The 22214-nt window shown below is 56.3% G+C and overlaps 2 protein-coding genes and 1 long non-coding RNA gene across 4 annotated transcripts in view; 2 read left to right on the top strand and 1 right to left on the bottom strand.

Annotated features, from left to right (window-relative positions):
• Positions 1-251: 251 nt before the first annotated feature.
• TULP1 (TUB like protein 1) lies at positions 252-15138 on the top strand. Of its 2 annotated transcripts, XM_086371316.1 has the most exons (15): positions 252-412; positions 511-562; positions 932-1010; positions 1270-1437; positions 2100-2249; positions 3488-3589; positions 3677-3793; positions 4106-4224; positions 7400-7405; positions 7501-7671; positions 7835-7947; positions 8933-9044; positions 9126-9224; positions 11592-11763; positions 14555-15138. In XM_086371316.1, the coding sequence occupies exons 1-15, from the start codon at positions 366-368 to the stop codon at positions 14686-14688; spliced, it is 1641 nt and encodes a 546-aa protein (XP_086227442.1). In that variant the 5' UTR covers positions 252-365; the 3' UTR covers positions 14689-15138. The 2 variants fall into 2 exon arrangements, 1 of the variants encoding a protein (XP_086227442.1); XR_015153045.1 differs by having other exon boundaries at positions 3674-3793; positions 7400-7671.
• LOC147346652 (uncharacterized) lies at positions 10596-14580 on the bottom strand. Its single transcript, XR_015153046.1, has 3 exons — positions 13650-14580; positions 13392-13495; positions 10596-13106 (listed from the first exon to the last, which is right to left on the bottom strand). It is a non-coding gene; the product is annotated as an uncharacterized LOC147346652 (long non-coding RNA).
• The window catches only part of TEAD3 (TEA domain transcription factor 3), a 23801-nt gene continuing 16671 nt past the window's right edge, over positions 15085-22214 (top strand). Inside the window, 6 exon segments of the mRNA XM_086371272.1 lie at positions 15085-15240; positions 15243-15335; positions 15337-15501; positions 15504-15875; positions 15877-15918; positions 15920-16151. Coding sequence (XP_086227398.1) covers positions 15085-15240; positions 15243-15335; positions 15337-15501; positions 15504-15875; positions 15877-15918; positions 15920-16151 — 1060 coding nt within the window.

Here is a 22214-nt window from a genome sequence, read left to right as displayed (position 1 = left end):
TGAAAAATGAAGATACATACAGGATCTGATCTCATGTTTTCTTCCCATGCCCCATTTACCACCACCAAATTACAAATCAGCATCTCTAAGTCAAAGCTCAGGGCGTGGGGGGACCTCGTACAGGGACACCAACCTTCAGGCTGCTGGGGATCTGAGATCTTGTGAGTTCAGCCTCTTCTCTTAGGCCAGGACGCGGGGAGGGGGAGGGTACTCTGGGCAGAAGCCCCTCCCACAGTCCTGCCACCCTCGGGAGCCTGCAGGAGGTGGGGGTGAGGCTGAGCCTGGATTAGCTGGGGCCGGGGGGCAGGGAAGCTTCTAGAGCTGCAGGGTGGCCAGAGAAGTGGGTGCAGCCAGGCGCGGGCACCATGCCGCTGCAGGACGACACCCTCCGAGAGGTGTGGGCCTCAGACAGGTCTGGAAAGCCCCCACTTCACCCTACCTGAAGCCTGGTGGGGGGCTCAGATGGAGGGTTTGGGGAGGGAGACAGGCTGATTCCTTTGCTACCCTCAGCGGACACGAGGAGGAAGGCCGGAGCCCTGAGGTCCAGCAGCGCACCAAGCAGGTAGGTCACCTGGCTTGGGGAGGAGACAGAGGGCCCCCCCACGCAGCACAGGGGATCTGGGAGCGAGCGGGGCAGCCTCTGGGGGTCCTTACTTCCCTGGAAGTTTGGGCTTTATTTTGTTCTTGCAGGAAAGGGGTGTTTGGGGGGGCATGGGGTGTCGTGAGGAGGAACCTGGACTTTGGGACATTGGAGGTGTCCATGAGACATGGGAGGGAGTCATCCATCGTGCCCCAGGAAGGGGCACAGTTCCCCTCCCGATAATCCGCGGTTATTTCTGGCGGCTCAAGGGATTAGAAGGGTGATGGGCAGCCCTCAGAGTCCCCCCGCCCCTTTCCTTCCTCTCCCTCCTCTTGACCCCCCACTCCGCAGCGACAGAAGTTGAGGAAGAAAAAGCCAGAAGCCCCAGAGGCTCCCTGCCCCACAGGATCCAAGCCCCGGAGACCTGGAGGTGGGCTGGGGGTGGGAGGGCGAGTCCCGGGGCACCCCCAGGATGAGGGTCCCGTGAGGGAAGGCCCGCAGGCGAAGAACGAAGGGGAGGGGGGTGAGCTGGGGGATAGGAAGAGCGAAAGGATGAATGAAAGCCGGGAGAGTGGTGTCCAAAGTGAAACAGAGCCCCGGGGAGCCCCCAGAGTGAGGAGCCTGAGGGGGCGCGGGCACCTTCTCAGGAAGAGGTGGGGGTCGCTCCTGACCCGCGCATCTCGGCTCAGCCGGGCGGAAGGGGAAGCCGCGGGAGGAGCCCGCGCAGGGACCGGCTGAGGCCCGGGCAGCGCAAACAGTCTACACCAAGTTCCTCAGGGACCCCGAGGCCAAGAAGCGCGACCCCCGGGAGACCTTCTTGGTAGCCCGCGCCCCAGACGCCCCGGACACGGAGGACGGTGAGCGAACCCCGAGGGAAGGGGGCGTCTGGAGACCAGCAGGGGAGCGGGCGACTGGAGAGGAGAGGTTGGACAGGAACAACAGAGGGAGAGAGGCAGACAGCTGGGGAAAACAGCGTCTGCATCCTCGGCCTTGGCTCTGAACTAGGAAACCCTTTATGCTCGTGTTCTTTTCCCCATTTTCCGGATGGGGAAACCGAGGCACAAAGGAGTGGTTAAGAGCTCTGCCTTAGACCAGGACTAGGGGCAAGGGAGAGCTCAGATGGGTCTGGCTGGGAGTTAGAAAGAGAGACAGACCAGGGTAGGGAGAAGCAGAGTGGGAGAAGCAGGCACGTGTCTCATTAGAAGGGATGGAAAAGGGGAAACTGAAAGATGCCAGGAGGGTGTGTGACAGCCAGAGAGAGAAGGGCCTGCAAAGAAACGCATTTTCCCAGAATAGGATTGCCAAGCCCCCGGCGTAACCCCGACTCCAGCTCTCGTGTGACTTGCACGCTGTGGAAGACTTTGGGGTCACCGCATTCTTTGAGAATCTTCCTCCTGTTTCTGTTCCAGAAGGGAGCCTCCTACCCTTGGCTCCTTCACTGCCTCCCAGAAATCTGGAGAGACCCGCAGAGATTAGAGGACCCACCCCAACCCCCATATTGATGAATTTCTACCTACAGGGGATGAGGAGGAGGAAGAGGATGACCTGGAAGATGAAGACGAAGAGGAGGAAAAGAAAGAGAGAGTCCGCCTGCCTCCCAAGAAACCCCCCAAAGAGAAGGCTTCTACAGACATCAAGGAGAGGAAGACCAAGGCCCAGGGTCCAAAGGGTGGGTGTTGAGGGTCCAGAGGGGGCAGAAAGACACACAAAACTGGCCCCAGAGGGGCCTGGGGGTTCATGGATGTGCAGGGGTTGAGACATCAGAAAGCTACCAGGTGCCTGGACCCAAGTGTTCCATCCTTTGGTGATTTCTTCCCTCTGCATGCTCTATCGGAGAAGGCGATGGCACCCCACTCCAGTACTCTTGCCTGGAAAATCCCATGGACGGAGGAGCCTGGTAGGCTGCAGTCCATGGGGTCGCTGAGGGTTGGATACCACCGAGCAACTTCATTTTCACTTTCATGCATTGGAGAAGGAAATGGCAACCCACTCCAGTGTTCTTGCCTGGAGAATCCCAGGGACGGGGGAGCCTAGTGGGCTGCCATCTATGGGGTTGCACAGTCAGACATGATTGAAGTGACTTAGCAGCAGCAGCATGCTGTATGCTAAGTCACTTCAGTCGTGTCCTACGCTTTACAACCCCATGGACTGTAGCGCGCCAGGCTCCTCTGTCCATGGGATTCTCCAGCCAAGAGTACTGGAGTGGGTTGCTGTGTCCTCCTTCAGGGGATCTTCCCAACCCAGGGATCCAACTCACGTCTCTTGTGTCTCTGCATTGGCAGGCGGGTTCTTTACCACTAGCACCACCTGGGAAACTTCTTCCCTCTAATGATCCTTAAATTAATATGTGCCCCCCGCCCCGCCACCATCACCACCATCCTCCCAGCCCCCTGGTCAGGGTGTGCTGAGCCAGGGAGGGCAGAGGATTTTCATGTTCTTGGTGAGTTTTTAATTTTTTTTTAACTCAATATGAATTATATTTATAATTTTTACAAAAGTATCAAAGTGATTATGATAAAAATCAGTTAGTGAGTAAATACTGTGATGGCTTCCTGGCTGGGCACCTTGCCCTACGGGTGGGTGCTGGGGTCTGGTGTAAATGTAGACATATAGCTAGGACCTTGGGCCTCTCGAAGTGGGAGGACTATCTGTAGCTCTGACCAGAGAAGGTTTGGAGGATTTCTGATGGAGATGGGGTGGGAGGTGGGATTCAGAGTTTCCTTAGAAGGCCTGGCATTCATTCATTCACTACTTATTATACTCCTGGTGTTCATTCAGTTCTTTCTGGACTCAGGGTTAAAAACAAGACAAGCAGAGGAGCTCTGAGCCTCCCAGGGGACTGAAGGGACAATGAGTGAGGTGGAGGGTGTGACTCGTCTTTGTCTAACCCCCACCCTCTATTTCCAGGAGATCTGGGAAGCCCTGGCCCCCCACTGAAACCTCTTCGAGTTAAGAAAAAGGAGGCTCCAGCGGGGGAAGGGACCAAGATAAGAAAGATGAAGAAGAAAGGTGAGCCTAGTCTCCGGAGGAGCAAGGGTCTCTGGGTGTGGGGCTGGTGGGGGTGGGGGTGTGACCTCTTCACTTCCACACCAGCAGGGTCCGGGGAGGCTGACAAGGACTGCTCCGTGAGCCCAGGCACAGTGAAGAAGACACCAGCAGCCATGTTTCTGGTTCCCGGGGAGTGCCCAGCGGAGAAAGCTCTGAAGAAGAAGGGTGGGTGGTGAGCTTTGGTGAGCTCTGGTGAGCTCTGGTTCCGGGATGTCCAGGGGCAGTCAGCTGTCAGTGTGGAGGGGCAGGTAAGGCAGAGGGGGTAAGGCGGAGGTTCTCAAGTTGGAAGACTTGGGGGCACCTTGACGCCCACTTTAATAAGCCGTGTGGCCTCAGGACAGGGTCTTCGCCTTTCTGAGGTTATTGCTTTCCGATAATAGTGAACTGGGGTCCAGGTGAGGCGTGGGTGTCCCTTGTAAACTGTGATGTGCCCCTGCCAGGGTAAGGGTGCAAACAGGCTTCCCCCTCCACCCCCAGGAACTCCCAAAGGCTCCGAAGAGGAGAAGAAGGAGGAAGGGGAGGAGGACGATGAGGCGGCCGCTGCGATGACCAAGAACAGCAATCAGAAGGGCAAAGCCAAGGGAAAAGGCAAAAAGGTGGGAGCCTGGAAGGGAGAGGGCGAGGTCCCTGCTGGGAGCAGTGGCAGGGTTTGGGGGACCTGGGTGTGGGGCCTCGTGGGCTGGGGCAATGGAGTCCCTTGGGGTTAGAATTCTTAGCTCCCTCTTTGGTGACAGGGTATGAGGACAAAGGGAACCAGGTTTGTAGGAACAGAAGAGGCAGTTGCGGGGTCACCAGGCTGGGACTGGCCACCCGGGGGCCTTATGCTGTCTGCCCTGAGCCCTCCCCACTGCAGCCTAACCATCATACACAGCCGGAGGTGCTTGCATGGCCCCGCCTGAAAGCACACACATTTTCTGTACCAGGAGGTGGAGCACAGTCAGACAGGCACAGGCGTACACACCCCTGGGCATAGGGACTGACTGACAGCCAGGTGACTGTGAGTTATTAAAATAGTTCTACCCTGCTGCTCTGAGACTGCTCAGAATGCTTCTTCCTCTCCCACCCAGGACCTCCCAACCTTCCAGCAACCTAACTATCCAGCAACCAGAGGGTTAACACTGGCTCTCAAGGGCCTCCAGGACCTTCCTCTACCATGTCCATTCTGATTGGGCAGTCTCCAGGGGCAGAGCATGTTGTTAAATATATTGAATGCTGCCCCTCCTCACAAACAGGACTCAGGTACCAACATGCACAGGCTGGAGTAAGCAAGAGAGAGGGGTCCAGCTGGAGAAGGTGATGAAAGCCTTTGAGAAACAGGCTTCCAGGATTGGAGAGATCACCCCGAGGGCAGGGCCTGGGGGGTGAGGGTGGGGTCTTAGCTTTGTGGGTTTATTCCTTTGTATACCGAGGGACTGATTCACATGGGCCGAGATCACCAGATACTGATGAATAAACTGAAAGCCCAGTTTATTATCTTCCAGAAAGAACATGCAGGCATGCAGAGCCTTTAATATAGTAGGCTCTTGAAATTCACCATGTAGAAATGTTTAAATGAGTTCCAGCTTTCTCCATACCGCATTCCAAACATAGTCCTGAGTTTCCCAAGATTCTTCTGCAGCAGCCTAGAGTGGAGAAGAGATGCCCACTCACCCAGAGGTTAAGGGCCCACTTCCCAACACCAGCCTCACTTCACACCCAGTGCAAACCTGTCTTCAGCAAAATGGACAACCTCAGCCCACCAGGGCTTCTTGGTGGCTCCCAGAGAGCATTTACTCCTCAAATGCACATACCCAGGTGGCAGTCCCTTCTCTCCCCTGCTGAGAAAGTTGGGGTTAGAATCTTGGTTGCCCTTCATGTGAGGGACAGAACATACGAGCAAAGGGTACTAGCCTTGTAAGAACAGAGGGGCAATAATCAGGCCACCCTAGGGCCTAATGCAACCAAAGAGTTATTAAAAGTTTTCAATGAGCTCATTTATTCATTTGTTGTATTGCCATGTAACAAACCACCCCAAAACTTAAAACAACACTTCATCCTCTTAATTTCTGTGAGTCAGAAATCTAGGAACAGACTCACAGACTTAGAGAACGAATTTACGGTGGCCAGGGGGATGGATAGGCAGAAGGGATAGTTAGGGGGTTTGGAACGGATATGTACACACTGCTATATTTTAAATGGATAAGCAACAAGGATCTGCTGTCTAGCACAGGGAACTCTGTTCAATGTCATGTGGCAGCCTGGATGCGGGAGGAGTCTGGGGGAAAATGGATTCAGGTATAGGTATAGCTGCGTCCCTTCACTGTTCGCCTGAAACTATCATAATATTGTTAATCAGCTATACCCCAATACAAAACAAAAAGTTCAAAAAGAAAAGAAATCTAGGAGTAGTTTAGCAAGAGTAGTTCTGGCTCAGGGTGTCCCATGAATTTGCAGTTGAGATGTCAACTGGGGCTGCACCCATTCTCAAACCTTGACTGGAAATGGAGGATCTACTTCTAAATTGGTTTACTATCATGATTGTTGGCTGGAGGCCTCTCCAGAGGCCCCTTGAGTATCCTTATGATGTGGTAGCCAACTTGCCTTAAGAGTTCAAGAATGGCCCTAGAGACAGAGCAAGGCAGAAGCTGTAATACCTTTTATGACCTAGCTTTCAAAGTGGCCGCCCATCACTTCAGCCTTATTCCATTGATCACAGAGACCAATGTGGGAGGGATCTACACTAGAGTATAAATACTATCTTGGAGATTGGCTGCTACATTCATTGGGTATTTACTTTCTGTTAAACTAACAGGTGGCGCTAGTGGTAAAGAACCCACCTGCCAATGCAGGAGATGCTGGAGACACAGGTTCAACCCCTGGGTCAGGAAAACCCCCTGGAGGTGGGAACAGCAACCCACTCTAGTATTCTTGCCTGGAGAATTCCATGGACAGAAGCCTGGTGGGCTGTGGTCCATGAAAGTGAAAGTGAAGTCGCTCAGTTGTGTCCGACTCTTTGCAACCCCATGGACTGTAGCCCACCAGGCTTCTCCGTCCATGGGATTCTCCAGGCAAGAGTACTGGAGTGGGGTGCCATTTCCTTGTCACAAAAAGTCAGACACAACTGAAGTGACTTAGCACACCTGCACGCACATAGTAACAGTAGTAGCTAACACTTCTAACACCATGTGCCTAGAACACAGTAACCCAAATCTTCAGCCTCAGCTCAGTTCACTTCCTAAGAGCATCCATGTGATGGAAGGTCTTTTGACAGGCTGTGCATCTAACAGAAGACTGGGCAGCAGTCAACATCCAGCTACAGCTCTTACTAACTATGTGAATTTGGGCAAGTTATTAAGCCTTTCTGAGCCTCAGCTTCTTCACCTGTATAAAGAGACCAACCACCTCAGTAGCTATAGATAAGAAGAATGATAATATTCCAAAGAGGAACACTTGGAAAGTGCATAGAATAATTCCTGGCACATCGGTAGACTTACTATGAGTGTCTGTTAAATACATAAACTAAGGTCTGTCCCAGGTATCCACCCCCATCCTGCATACTTCTCAGGTGAACCGAACTGAGTCACGGCGACGTTAAAAATTAACAAACATCATAGACAGTGGTGGAACCAGGATTTGAACCCAAGCTGTCTGGCCCCAGAGCCTTGGCTCTTAACCACAAGCTAAACAGAATCTTAATAAAGCACAAAGCTCCCCACAGCCTGGCGAGCTTCGGGGGAGGCTGAGGGGCCCAGGGCGACCCCTGGAGCAGCCTCTGTTTTCTCCCCCAAACAGAAAGCGGTGAGTTGCCCTGCCTGCCTCCGGGCTCCGGACCTTCTGCCGAGGGCTGGGGGAGATGGTGCTCTGGGGCTGACGCACCCTCTGCCCCGACTCAGAAGGAGGACAGGGCCCCATCCCCACCCGTGGAAGTGGACGAACCCCAGGAGTTCGTGCTTCGGCCTGCACCCCAGGGCCGGACGGTCCGCTGCCGGCTGACCCGGGACAAGAAGGGCATGGATCGGGGCCTGTATCCCTCCTACTTCCTGCACCTGGACACTGAGAAGAAGGTGGGTTGGAGGAGGGAGGGAGAAGGGAGAGGGGAGGGGCCCGGACCCCAGTCGAGAGCCAGAATGGGGGTGGGAGCTGGGGGGCAAACGGGCCTTCCCCTCCCCGCACTCCCCTCCTGCTCGCCTCTGTCTTCCAGCGCATCTCCGCTGCCCCTCTCCCCAGGTGTTTCTCTTGGCTGGCAGGAAGCGGAAACGCAGCAAGACCGCCAACTACCTCATCTCTAGCGATCCCACCAATCTGTCCCGAGGAGGGGAGAATTTCATTGGGAAGCTGAGGTGGGGCTGCGGAGCTCGGGGGCCAGTCACCTCTGGCCCGCTGTGCAGAGTGCCCCATCTCAGACACTCTGGAATTGTCCCCCGGCCCCGGGCTTCTCTATATACATGGACACTTGTCTGCTTTGATGCATGTAGATCACTTGGGGATCTTCTTCAAATGGTTCAGTGAGGCGAGTCCTCTGGTGGTCTAGAGGTTAAGATTCTGGACTTTCACTGTGGTGGCCTGGATTCAATCCCTGGTCTGGGAAACTGAGATCTTGCAAGCCCCAGGGTGAGGCAAAAAAAAAAAAATTGGGTTCAGAGGGTCTGGGCTGGGAGTGAGCTTCTGCATTTCTAAGACGCACTGGGGTGATGCCCATGCTGCTGGTTCTGGGACCTCACTCGGAGTAGGGCATAAAGTCCATGAAGCAGGGATTATTCCTGTCTTGTTCATGGTTGAATTCCTAGCACCTGGCACATAGTAGCTATTCAACAAACAGTTACTAACTGACCGAACGAAAGAGTCAGCACCCACCCTGTGTTATGTCTCCCCATGTAGCTCATCCAGTCCTCACCACAAATCTGAGAGATGAGGAGAAAGTGAGTCCCCAAGTCAGGCTTTATTTATGTCTTTACCAAGCACATATGTAAGGCCTACTTCTGTGTCAGAGGTGTTTCTAGGTAACTTGCAAATATTAATCCATTCAATAATTTTATCAACCAAATTGATAGAAAATACTATTACCACGCCCATTTTACAGATGGGGAAGTTGAGGCTAAGAGTTTAAGTCACTTGCCTGGGGTCATACAGCTAGTAAGAGCTGAGGTTTGAAAGCTGCCCAGTCTCCCAGGTTTTAAAAAGACATCATGCAGAAAGCCAGGGGCAGGGTCCTAAGACACACCCATGCTTGAGGCAGAAAGCTCTTAAGCTTGGCTGTGAGGAGGGGTCCGGAAGAAGGGGTGTGGAACCCCCTCAGCCCCGCCCCCAGCTCCACCCTGCTCGCAGGTCCAACCTCCTGGGGAACCGCTTTACTGTCTTTGACAACGGGCAGAACCCGCACCGCGGTGGCAGCACGGACGTGGGGAGCCTTCGGCAGGAGCTGGCGGCCGTGATCTACGTGAGAGCGCCCTCTGTCCCCCTATGCCCTAGGGCAGGCCCCTTCCCTCGCCGAGTAGTCTAATGCGCATCTCCCTCCCAGGAAACCAATGTGCTGGGCTTCCGAGGTCCCCGGCGCATGACGGTCATCATTCCTGGCATGAATTCCGACAACGAAAGGGTGCCCATTCGGCCTCGCAATGTGAGCCCCGCACCTCCCTGACACGCCTTTCCCTGTGGGTCTTGCTCCCTAGTTACCGGCTTGTAACCCACTTCCAGGAAGCCGTGTGGGGTGGGGAAGGGGTGTTCAGCCTACCCCATACCCAACCCGGAGCACACCCATTGCCCCGTCACAAATTCATTCTGGCAACTTGCACAATAGATTCAGTTTGGAGGGTTTTCATTGAACTCACTGAAACGAGCACAATAGGGTTGGTTAGTTGTGTTCGTGTGTTTTGTTTTTTTTTTTAGTGTACATCAAAATCATTCATTCATATATTCATTTAACACACATACATTGAGTACCAAGTATTAGTCTAGGCAACTGCAGACATCAGTCAACAAAACGAAGATCTACCCTCATGAACCTGGCATTCTAGTGGAGGGAGACAGACGGTAGACAAAGTCTGTGATAAGTAAGTAAATTGTGTAGTGTGTTAGAAAGTGGTTTTTACTGTAGCGGGGGGTGGGGGGGTGGAGAAAAAGTTGAACAGGGAAAGGAGATGAGATGTGTGTGTGTAGGTGTGATTTAAATTCAGTGGTCAGAGTGGGCCTCACTGAGCAGATGAAATTTGAAGGAGGTGAGGAGCAACCCTGCAGATATCTGGGAAAAGATCATGCAGGCAGGGAGAAGAGCCAGTGCAAAGGCCCTGAGGCAGGAGAGTGCCTGCTGAGTTTGAGGAGCAGCAAGCTGGCCACGGTGGCTGGAGGAAGATGAGGTCAGAGAGGTGAGAGTGAGGGGCAGGTGAGCCTGTGTAGCTGGTTTTTACTCAGAGAAACAGGAACAGCAGGGCTTTGGGCAAAGGAGTGATATGATTTGACATATTTTAAAAAGCAAAGGCTGTTTTGTGTGTGTGTGTGTGTGTGTGTGTGTGAGTGAGATGTAGGGCAAGATGGAGAGCTGGCCCAGAGAGAGGGGGCCTCCTTCAGTGTGTCAGACCCATGCTTTGCCCCTCAGCACTGCAAGCTGAGTGAGCCCGGGATTTCAGAGACGGTTGACTGGCATGTCTCATACTCACAGTGATGTCACTTTACTCATTTACAATGAAAAAGAATACTCCCATCAGCTGATCACACATCTTTCCCTGCTGGAAAGCCACAATGGAATAATCAGAGACCTGGCCAACCCATGGGGCACAAGCCCTGGGTGGCTTCTGTCTTTAGGAGCCTGTGTGTTCCACAACTGCTCCTCCCATCCTGGATTAGACACACAGATCCTCCAAAGGCGGTGCCTCCCTTGGGCTTAGTAGGAACTGACACCCAGAGCTGCTCTGAATTTCTTCATCATCAGTTCATTCATTCTACAATCATTTATTAATGCCAGGTGTTGAGGATGTAAAATCAATACAAGAGGTACCATCAAAACAATATCTGATATTTATTGAACATTTACTCTGTGTGAGGAACTGCTCAAAACAACACTTCATGCACTATTAATCATTTAATCTTCACAACACCCTGTTATGAGGGAAACTAAGGCACAGAGTTCAGTTCAGTTCACTTCAGTCACTCAGGCGTGTCCGACTCTTTGTGACCCCATGGACTGCAGCATGCCAGGCCTCCCTGTCCATCACCAGCTCCCAGAACCTGCTCAAACTCATGTCCATTGAGTCAGTGATGTCACCCAATCATCTCATCCCCTGTCATCTGTAAGGCACAGAGCCATTAGTCAAATACTGCGCCTGCTGTTAGGGTATCTAATTCTGTCCTGTCTGCACTGTTAGTGCAGTGGGAGAAATCATAAGAGCGAGGTGTTATGGAAATTCAGAGCTAAGACATTTAAGTCAGACTTGGGGTCACAAGGCTTCTTGGAGGACACAATCTTGAGTGGACTCATTCTAAGCCATGAACGTGAACAGGTGACAAAGAAACCAAGAAAAGAAATACATGTCTCATATAGACCCTGCTCCTTCCTTCCAGAAACTCTTCCAGGACATTTTAACTACTCTGTACCTATACATCTCTTGAAGCTCAACTGTGAGCTCCTTGTAAATCCTAGAATATCTGGTTCATCCTTGTGATAGATGCTAGCGTGTGGCCTAAGACCCCTTGGGACCGATGGCAGAGCCCCTCCTGTGCGGCAGATGCTACTTTTCACTTTCCAACTCTCCACTTTGGCGTCCTACAGCCGAGCCCATTCTCCCAGACGTACATCCTGGCCAGGTGGATGCCACAGATACTGTGGGTGTACTCAAAGAAACCCTGGCCACCATGGCCATTGACACCCAGGCTGCACACATATATAAAAGCACCACAGGTCCCCAGCCACTGCCCCACCCCGTTAGTCCCAAGATATCTCAGCCAGCTCTCACTATCCTGCCCCTAATACTGCCCACCCTTCACACCCCAGGCCAGCGACGGGCTGCTGGTGCGCTGGCAGAACAAGACACTGGAGAGCCTCATCGAGCTGCACAACAAGCCCCCCATCTGGAACGAAGACAGTGGCTCCTACACCCTCAACTTCCAAGGCCGAGTCACCCAGGCCTCAGTCAAGAATTTCCAGATTGTCCACGCTGATGACCGTGAGTATCTGAGGACACAAGCCAGGCTGTTCCCCACCACCTCCAAGACCCCAAACCTCACTCAGGTCTTTCCCTCCCCTCTCCCCCTGCCATCTCCCTCTCTCTCTCTCACACACACACACACGCATGCGCGTGCTGGAGTGGAGCTGGCCTTTATCCCTGGAGCCAGAACATTCAGGAAGGTCACTCTCTCCTGTGGGGGCACTCACATTGTACCCCCCAAAGAGCCTCAGATATTCCAAGCAGCTGTCTTCAGGTGCATTGTTTTCAGGGCCTCATCCTAGCACTGACCAGAGCCTGGGCAGATGCTGGGCTGTTTTGGGTAAGACTGTGTTGAAGGGACAGTTACGCTGCTAGAGTTTAAAAAACACTGAAAGGGAGTTCCCAGGCGGTCCAGTGGTTAGGACTTGGTACTTTCACTGCCATGGCCTTGTCAGGGAAATAAGATACTGCAGTTCAGTTCAGTTGCTCAGTTGTGTCCAACTCTTTGCGACCCCATGAATCGCAGCACACCAGGCCTCCCTGTCCATCACCAACGCCCGGAGTTCACCCAGACTCATGTGCATCGAGTCGGTGATGCCATCTAGCCATCTCATCCTCTGCCGTCCCCTTCTCCTCCTGCCCCCAATCCCTCCCAGCATCAGAGTCTTTTCCAATGAGTCAACTCTTCGCATGAGGTGGCTAAAGTATTGGAGTTTCAGCCTCAGCATCAGTCCTTCCAATGAACACCCAGGGCTGATCTCCTTCAGAATGGACTGGTTGGATCTCCTTGCGGTCCAAGGGACTCTCAAGAGTCTTCTCCAACACCATAGTTCAAAAGCATCAATTCTTTGGTGCTCAGCTTTCTTCACAGTCCAACTCTCACATCCATACATGACCACTGAAAAAAGCATAGCCTTGACTAGATGGACCTTTGTTGGCAAAGTAATATCTCTGCTTTTTAATATGCTATCTAGGTTGGTCATAACTTTCCTTCCAAGGAGTGAGCGTCTTTTAATTTCATGGCTGCAATCACCATCTGCAGTGATTTTGGAGCCCCCCAAAATAAAATCTGACACTGTTTCCCCATCTATTTCCCGTGAAGTGATGGGACCAGATGCCATGATCTTAGTTTTCTGAATATAGAACTTTAAGCCAACTTTTTCACTCTCCTCTTTCACTTTCATCAAGAGGCTTTTTAGTTCCTTCACTTTCTGCCATAAGGGTGGTGTCATCTGCATATCTGAGGTTATTGATATTTCTCCCAGCAATCTTGATTCCAGCTTGTGCTTCTTCCAGCCCAGCGTTTCTCATGATGTACTCTGCATCATGTACTGAAAGTGGAGCCTAAAAGCCACGAGGCTCTGCCAAAAGTAAAAGTTAAAAAAAACAAACTTATGGGCACTTCCCTGGTGGTCCTGTGGCTAAGACTCCATGCTCCCAGTGCGGGGGGCCCAGGTTCAGCCCCTGGTCAGGGTACTCGGTCCCACATGCAGCCACTAAGACTCAGCACAGCCAAATCAATAAAAATAAATATGAAAAAAACCCCAAAACTTATAGCCCAACCCCTATGTGGCCAGAGAGGATGCTGAGGCTCAGAGAGGGCAGTCCCTTACCCAAGTCTCTCAGCAACTGCAGGCATTACTTACCCTGGCCCTCAAATTTTATTTCAGAAACACACAGTGCTTTCTGTGGACCAGACAGTGTTCTCAGGACTTCACAGATACTGATTCATTAAGTCTTTTCAACAACCCTGTGAGGAAGATATTATTATTATCCCTATTGGAAGGACAGAGGAGGCTGGCGTGCTGCAGTCTATGGAGTCACAAAGTATCAGACATGACTTAGCAACGGAACAGCATTTGGCAGATGAGAAAACCGAGGTGCAGAGAGGTTGAGTAACTTACAGCTTGTGAAGGCAGAGCTGGGGTTAGAACCCAGGTAGTCTGTCTCCAGTGCCCCACTCCTAACCCCATCAAGATGATTGTCTTTCAGGAGTAGGAAGTATAAGTCAAGCATTTCTATTCTCTTTCCAGTGAGGTCAAAGGCCTGCCATCGTAGAATTAGGGAAAAAAAGATATACTCAGAACACAAAAACATCCCGTTACAAGCCTGGAGAAGAGGTCCCCACTAGGTTGAAGGGATTTGGATACGGAGCAGTATCTCCTAGGGATTTTCCAGGTTCCCAGGATTGGTTAACATTGAACGAGCTCCCCACCCCCACTCCATCCTAGGGATGTGCCCCCAGTGTCATCTGTCCTGAAGTCTTAAAAACCCATCTCCAGATCACATTTCGGGTGGAGCCTGGTCTGCCTGGGTTGGGGGTATTTTTAGCAACATCCTGTCCCATGGATGCCGGGGGAAGTGTTGGGATGGGGGCTGGGAACCTGGGCCAGATATGAGGTAGGGGCTGAGTGAGGGCACTGGTTGAGGCCATGAGGCTGGTGGTCTCAGGACTTGGGGTCTGGGATGAGAAGAATGGGGTAAAATCGCTTTAGTTGGAAAGGAAGGATTCTAGGCATAAGCAAGTTTGACTGGTTACTACAATGCGGGCAGGTCATCTGCCTAGCCCTGGGCAGTAGAAGGTAAGGCAGGGTCCTTGCCCTCGGGGGCTTACAGTGGCGGGTACGGCGGCAGGCAGGCTTACTGGGTGAGATAAGAGGGTGCATGGATGGAGGATGACTGACATGATGGCTAAGGACTGGGATCCCAGTGCAAGGATGGGGGCCCTTCCCTCAATGATGAGGGCTTCATCTGCCAGGACAGAGCCCGCGAGGTCTCAGGCCGCCCCCACCCGTGTCTGTGTCCATAGCCGACTACATCGTGCTGCAGTTTGGCCGCGTGGCCGAGGACGCCTTCACCCTAGACTACCGGTACCCGCTGTGCGCCCTGCAGGCGTTCGCCATCGCCCTCTCCAGTTTCGACGGGAAGCTGGCCTGCGAGTGATCCTAGTGATATCCCCAGCGCCCGCCCGCCAGGGCTGGGAAAAGGATTCACGTTGGAGGCTTACACGGTCCCTTCACCAGAGCCTCTCGATGAAGACTTCTTCCTTGGGGGGCTGACCCCTCACCGTCTCCGGGTGACCTTCATTCACTGCCCAGCCTGGCACGGTGGGGTGGGGGGAGGAGCTCAGACGGCGGTTCGGACGGAGATGAAGAACATCTGGAGTTGGAGCTGCACATCTGGTCGCGGAGCTAGGCTGCGCCGCTTCACCAACACCACCCCCGCCCCGCGCCCCAGTCACTTCCTGTCCAGGAGCAGTAGTCAGTGTTGTTTTAACCCCCTCTGGGACTGTACTAGGGCTCGGAGGAGCCGGCGGGGGCTCAGAGGAGGGGGCAGGTGATGGGGGACGGAGAGCCGGTACCCACACCCCCAATAAAGCCGCTTCCTAGGCCAGGACGGGCAGCGGTTCTTCAGCGCGTGCGGAGAACGAGGCGGCGGGAGGGGTCCGGGGGGGCGGGCTGGAGGCCTCCGTTCCCCCACCCCCGTCCCGCTCGGGCCCCGAGGCGCTCCCGCGTCCCCTCCCACGCGCCCATCGCGGGTCCTACCGAAACTCGGCGGGCTCGCGGTGTCGAGACGCCCCCTGCGGGGGCCCCCGGGGAGCCGGGACGAGAGGGAGGGCCCCGGAGGTCCAGGAAGAGGGGGAAAGGGAGAAATTCGAGAAACAAGCCTCTCGGGGAGAACCAGACAAACCGGGTTCGGGCAGGGCGGGCGCAGCCTCTAGGGCGGGACCGGTTCTGGGGCCCCGGGAGTCGGGGGTGCGGGCCCCCGGGCCGGAGAGGACGCTCCGCCTCGGCCGCTCGGGACTGGGGGGGTGGAGAGTGAGGAGCCCCGAGGCCCGTGCGCCCCGAGGCTCCGCCGGGCTCCTAGTGACGCGGCACCCGCGCCAGGGCCCCGACGGGAGTCCTGCCCTCGAGGCGGGAGCTCCGCCCCCGGCCCCGCCCAGGCCGGAGCCCCAGATTCCGGCGGGGAACCGGGGAGGTGGGGGAGTAGCGCCCGGCGTTCCAGGCAGGTTAGGAGCGCCGCTCCAGGCGGGCGAGGAGCGAGGCGCCCGGGCGCGGAGAGGCCGGGCGGGCTGCCGCGGGGGTCCCGGAGCCCGGGGGTGGGCGGCCCGGTCGCCGGCGGGGGGCGGCCCCGCGCGGCCCCGCCCCTCGCGGCCGGTGCCCGCCCCGCTCCGCGCCCCGCCCCCTCCTTCCCCGCAGCCCCCACCCCCAGCCCCGGCTCCTCAACACAAACTTTCCGTGCGGCTCGCTCCCTCCTCCGCGCCCGGCGCCTCCCGCTCCGGCCCGGCTCATTCCGCACATTCCGGTCAGCCCCCTCCCCACGACCCCCCTCCCCCGGCCCCCCTCTTCGCTCCCTCGGGCCCGGCGGAGCCGCCCGGCCGGAGCGCCCCCGCGAGATCGGACCAGGTAAGCCGGGCGGACGCCGGGAGGAGGCCCCGCTGGGAGAGGTGGTGTGGTTGGTCGGTGCTTTGGGGGGTGGGGAGCAGTCAAGGGGGGGCTGGTTCCCAGAGCCATTGTCCAGCCTGAGCCTGAGCCCCGGATCTGGGTGCCGGGAAGTTTAGAGGAAAGGGGGAGAAGCTCTCCGGGAAGCCCCGCCCACCCTCCCACCAACCCCCCGCGACCCGGACGAGTTGTTCGGGGGGAGGTCGGGGAGCCGCGAGCCTGGCCCCGGTGCCAGCGCCTGTCCAGACGTCCGCATTTGGGGGTGTCGAGGTCGGGGTTCGGGGGCCCGCACAGTCTGGGGTTGGGGGGGCCTGCCACCGGGGAGCTCGTCCCCGCAGCGCCCAGCCCCGGGCCCCGCCGCCCTTTGGACTCCCGGCTGGCGCTCTCTCGGAGCCCGCCCGGCCCCAGCTCCACGCAGGCCTCGGGCCGGGCCTCCGGGCGCCCAGGCTGGCTCCCGCGCGCGGTGCCCGCAGCCGCGCCGGACTGTGGACGGTCTCTGGCAGCCAAGCTTCACGACCCCGGGCGTGTGCCCCCTGATGGGGCACGGGCTTAAGTTGCCTTCATTTCTGCCGCCGGCGTCGGGGTGGAAGTTTCAGAGTTCCAGCCCTGAGCTCTGTGAGCCTGGTTCCGAAGGGGACTGGATTTGGGGCCTTGTCTTGGCCACACACTTCGTCAGAGCCCGTGTTTAGACTTTAGAGGACTTGAAGGCGGCTTGTCTCCTCTAACCCTAAGCCCCACCACATACTCACCACCCCCACCATTGTCTGTCATGCCCTCTACTCCTGCCTGGGGAAGGAGAGCTGGGAGCGCCTGTCTGCCTCTGTTTTCCAGCCTAGCGGGGCCCTGGGGCAGTGTCATTGAGACCAGACCCCACCGTGTCACCTTTCCGGGAGAGGGGCCCTCATCCAGGGCTGCGAGATTTTTTTTTTTTCTGTGAACAAGGGGGATTGAGGCCTTGGGGTAGAGCTTCTCAGGGGAGGGAAGCCGTCCCTCACAGCTCCCTCTGTGTCTTTTCTCTCTCCAGGTAGAGGCAGAACCAGGTCAGGCCTGAACTTGTAGCCGAGTAGAGCAGGGGGTGGGGGTGGGGGCTGGACACAGCTCAGAGGGGCTGGTGCCCAGGGCGGCTCTGTGTATCCCACCTCCTGCAGCCCCAGAGCAGGGGGGCCAGGACACCTCGTTGGCCAGAATGCTGGGGGCAGCCTGGGGCAAGGAGGGAAATCTGAAGTTGCCAAAAGTTAGTTTTGGTGAGAAATGAGGTCTTCCTCCCACCCAGATTCTGGCAGCTCTTTTTCCCCATAGAGTTGCCACCACAGACCATGGTTCTGGGGTCTTCCTGGATCCCTGCTCACCCTGTGAGCAGGCGATGGACGGATGTCTTTTCTAGGACTAGGGTATATGATGAGGGGGGACTCATGGGACCCCAAATGCCCCCTCCTCAGAGAGAGGCTGGGATCCAATGGGAGTCTCAACCTCATGGGCCTTCCTCTACCATCACTCCCCGCCCCCCAGGGAGGGAACAGTAATTAATGCTAATTAGTGCATTTGGCTGAGTAGGATGGTCAGTGATGCCCAGGTCAGAGCTGTGTGTATGTGTGTGTCCTGGGCTCTGCTCCCACATTCACCCTCAGGTTTGCAGATCTTGGCACATTCTGAACAGCTGGGGAAATATTAAAATGAAAAGGAGACATCTCAAACAGAGGAGGCCAAGAACTTAAGAGATCTGGCCCCAGCTCGGCGGTGGGCCTCAGTTTCCCTGCTTGGAATCCAGGACTTCTCTGGTCCCTTTTCTCTGAGCTTCTCCAAGTCTCTTTTTGGTTCCTGGTCAGTTGGCCTTCCCATCATGGAAACTGAACCTGGTGGGATCTGGAGAGGTGAGTGGGTGATCAAAGTGGGTCTAAGGAAGAAACAGGGCTGATTGGGGGTTGACTGAAGCCAGTGAAGCCAGTGAGAGGGGCTGAGAAGGTTAAGGCAGCAGCCATCAGGAGGGCCAGGGGGGCCAGGTGGAGTCAGAGAACAGCCCTGGGAACTGGCTGTGGGGTCTGGCAATGAATGGTGTTCAGAGGCCACCTGGATGGCCAGCCCTCTCCCAGACCCCTCTGAGGGCTCAGGGTGGAAGCTGGAAGGGAGCAAAAACTCCCAGTCCTATCCACCTCTTCGCTCAGGAAGGGAGAGGAGCCAAGGGGTACAGCTCACAGAGAGGACCGTTCGGGGTGGTGGGGGGAGCTGGTGGTGCCAGGCCCCAAGGAGCCAAGAAAGAGGGCTCCCAAGGCTGCAGCTCTCCATGGAGGTGGCCGGGAGGTCCCAGCCTCTGCTTCCCATGTGGGGTTCAAGGGGTAGTGTTGAGGATCCAGGTCTCCGTGGACCCCTGGGGTCATGGCGGGAGCTTCTCTGCTCAGAGCTGGGGTGGAGACCAGCTGATCACACTTGGCCCTGTCCCTGTGGCCTAGCCCCATCCTCCCCTTCCCCCAGTGTTGTGCCAGCCTAGGGTGGTCTGCCGGAGAGGCACTGCCCCTCAGGGCTCTGCCTGTCTGCTCAGGGTCCCGCAGGAGGCTGGGACCCACAGGCGCAGGGGCCCAGAGAACCCTGTCCCTCTGTGAATCCGCAAAGCCTCAGCCCCTGAGGTTTCCTAGAGTGCTGATTGCTTCCTGTGCTCCCTGCCAGGCCCACAGGACCGGAAGTGATAGAGGGAAGCGGGAGTGCAACTGTGTGTGCTGCTGGACCTGTGTGTGTGTGTGTGAGGCCGAGAGGGACCCTCTGTGGGTGACACCGTAGGGGTGGTGCATGTGAGGGGAACTGGGGTGAAACCAGTTCATGTGTGTGACTTCACAGGACGGAACTGTATGCGACATTGTGACTTTGTAACATGCATGTGAGAGACGCTGTGACGTTCTCAGTGTGTGACTGATGCTGCATGCGTGCGTGTGTGTGTGTAGGGCACCTCTGTGTGTGTGAGGGGCCATCACACGGGGTGGGTTTATGAAAGAACCCGTCTGCTTGACCAGTGGTGTGAGCTCACATCCCTGTCCTGCACTGACTGGCTGGGATGCCGATGCGCCGCCTGTGAGGGCCAGTGCGACCGTGTGATGCTGTGTGTGTCCAAGGCAGAATGAGGCACACTGGGCCGGGTGTGCTCACGTATAACACGCTGAGACGCCATTGTGACGTGATGGACTCTACCTAGTGCAGCATGCGAGTGCTGAGAAGCCGTGGCCATGGCTGAGCGTGAAATCAGGTGTGTGGGTGAGACGGAGAAAGAAAGCCCACATGCCGAGGGTCGGTGCCGCTTGCGGGGTGAGACTGACCCTGTGGGCGGTCACATCTGTGGTGGTTTGAGATAGTGGGGCCGTGGGGGTGACACCCTTCAGGGCTGTGGCATATATGGCGTGGGATGCCGTGTGTGTTGAATTTGAGGGCCCGTGACCCTGTGATCGTGGCAGATCACAAAAAAAACCTGTTAGAAACAAAGGATGTAATTAATGCTGCTGAATTGTGCACTTTAAAAAGGTATTTTTTTTTATCGTGTATATTTTATCACCATTTAAAAAAAAATTAAGGGACTGCCCTGGTGGTCCAGGAGTTAAGACTTTGGTGCTTCCACTGCAGGGGGTGCAAGTTTGATCCCTGGTAGGGCTGCATGCAGCCCCCCAAAAAAATGTTTTTTTAAAAGGAAAGAAATGAGAGATGCAGGTGACAGTGGCTGTGCGGGACAGTGGCTGTGAACAGGAGTGTGTATGTTTGAGAGAGAGGAGGGGCCCAGGGCAAGCTTCTGTGTTTATACATAACATTGACAGTGTGACTTTCCCGAGGAGGCAACAACCAACTGAGGGATGGGTCACATCTCGGTGGGTGACCCAGAGTCCAAGGGGCCCTCTGACACGGTGAGAACTGCGAAACCCAGAGTCACCCCTTTACTGCACCCCCGCCTTCTCCAGCCTGGATCCCCGGCCTTCCTGGACTGAGTCGGGATGAAGAGGCTGGACAGCGGCTCGGAGTGGGGGGTGAAGTCTGGGAAGTGGGCCCCTTCTCTCTGCAGGAGGTTTGAGGGCTCCGAGCCCCTTCCCTCCCTCCTACACTGCTGGAGGGGGGAGACAGTGAGGGGGAGCCTTGGAGAGAGAAGCCTACAGGGGCTTCCCTGCCCCCTCGACTCCCTGAGAAGCCTGTGCCCTAGGAGAGGGGGTGGGTGGGTGCAGAGGCTGGATTCCCAAATTGGAAGCACATTAATAAGCTGGGCAGCGGGGGAGCCCCCTTCACCTCCCTCCTAGTGGGCTCTGCAAATTGCTTCCTCCTGTAAAAATCTCAGCCCAGCTCTAGGGAGGCGGGTACTCCCTCCCTAGCCTGGCAGGGCGTGGTCACTTGGCAGGATCCCTGAGGGGGGGTGTGGGGTCCTTGGGCTGGAGGTGGGGGCGGCGGACACCATCCGCATCCCACCCGCCCTACGCTCCCTGTCCCAGCACCGCACAGCTACTTCTAGGGTGGGAGCCTCTGGCAGCTGGAGAACAGCTGGCCCCGCGGTGGGGGTGGGTGGGGAGGAAGGAGGGAAAGACGGATGGGGGCAGGGAGGCTCCCCGAGCCTTCCTCCACTGCCGGCCCCATCCTCAACCCGCCGGCCGGTCAGCCTTGCCCTGCCCTGCCCTGCCCTGGTCTGGAGGCAGCGCATTCGGGATGAAACTGCTGATTTCCTGATCTTCCCACCCTTTGAGTGAGGTTCTCACTCAGCATGAGAGCATTTTGGGGGCTGAGTTTCTGCAGGAGCGGACAGCTGCTGCCTCTACCCCCAGTGCAGACAGCGGTTCAGTCGCCTCCTTGGTGGGGCCGCTACCTGGGGAGAGTGGGGGGGATTGCTGACACCTGCCTGGACTGGCCTGGCTTGCATCTCCCACGAGGCCCAGGCTCTGGGGAGGCCCAAGCTTCAAGTCTGTCCCTGCCCCCACTTGAAAGGCAGTAGAGGGCGGGTGGTTTGGAGTTGGTGGGGTGGGAGGGGCTGGGGTGGGTGTTTAGGTCCTCTGTGGCCGCCCCGGCCTCCCTGGCTTCCACCTCTGGAGCTGTCCAGCCAGTTATTCCAGCAGGTCTGGCCCCAGGGAGGGGAGTGGGCTGCAGAGTACCCCTTATCTCCCTCAGGGCCCCGAAGCCTGCTCGCCTAGCCTCCTATCTCCCACCTGGCCACCACCCAGAGGCATCTTCTGACCTCCCAAGGCCCTGGGAGAAGGGGAAGCAGGTGTGACTGGTCAGATCGAAGGTAAAGGCCATATGAGAGCACAGAGGCCCGCAGGCCCTGCAGGAACGCGGAGAGGGAGGTCCTCTGAGAGGAGGGGTGGGGAGCGGTGGGCCAGGAGGGGCCGTCGCCCTGGATGCGGCCCCAGCCCCAGCGATGGCTCCCCGTCACTCCTCCCTTACCTTTGGTCTGCTCGGGGCTCGGGGTCTTTCTGTCCTTGACTCCATCCGTCTCTTTCTCTCTCCCCCCACCTTCTGGTTTTCCGTTCCCGCACAGCCTGACCATGTCTTGGTTTATTGATTGGCCCCTTTCAGCTGGGCCTCCTGTCTTCTCCATCTTGGCCTCTGTCTTTCTGTGTCTCTGTTGGTCAGGGTCCCTCGCCCCCTCCCCGCAGTGTCCGTGGAGCCCACTCTCTCCAGCAGTCTACCTGCTCCGTCTGTCAGTCTCTCTCCGGATCTCACTCTCTCCCTCCTGTTCTCACTCCAACTTTCCCTCTCTGGGTCTCTCACTCTCTGACCGTCTCCTCTCTTTTGTCAGTTTTCTTGGCTGTCTTCTCTTCACCCACTCCCAGACTCTCCCCCATCCTGCACCCCCCATCCCTCCACCTCTTTGCCCCTCACCTGGGTCTTTCTCCCCCTTCTCCCACCTGTCTTGAGAGCAACGCAGAGGCTCTGCACACCTGGGCCAGCGACAGTGAGCGGCTGGGGGCTGCCACCCCTGTGAACCCCGCCATGGAAAGGGCAGATCAAACCCTAAGCTGAGTGGGGGCTAGCATCCCTGGGGTCAGCCCCCTTCACCATTGGCCTCAGGATTGG

The sequence above is a fragment of the Bos grunniens genome, chromosome 23 (assembly GCF_055505025.1).
Source record: "Bos grunniens cultivar Pamir isolate PY7600 chromosome 23, Bosgru_T2T1.0, whole genome shotgun sequence".
Taxonomy (NCBI): domain Eukaryota; kingdom Metazoa; phylum Chordata; class Mammalia; order Artiodactyla; family Bovidae; genus Bos; species Bos grunniens.
Note: the sequence above shows the minus strand (reverse complement) of the source record. Positions and strands in the feature narration are given on the sequence as shown.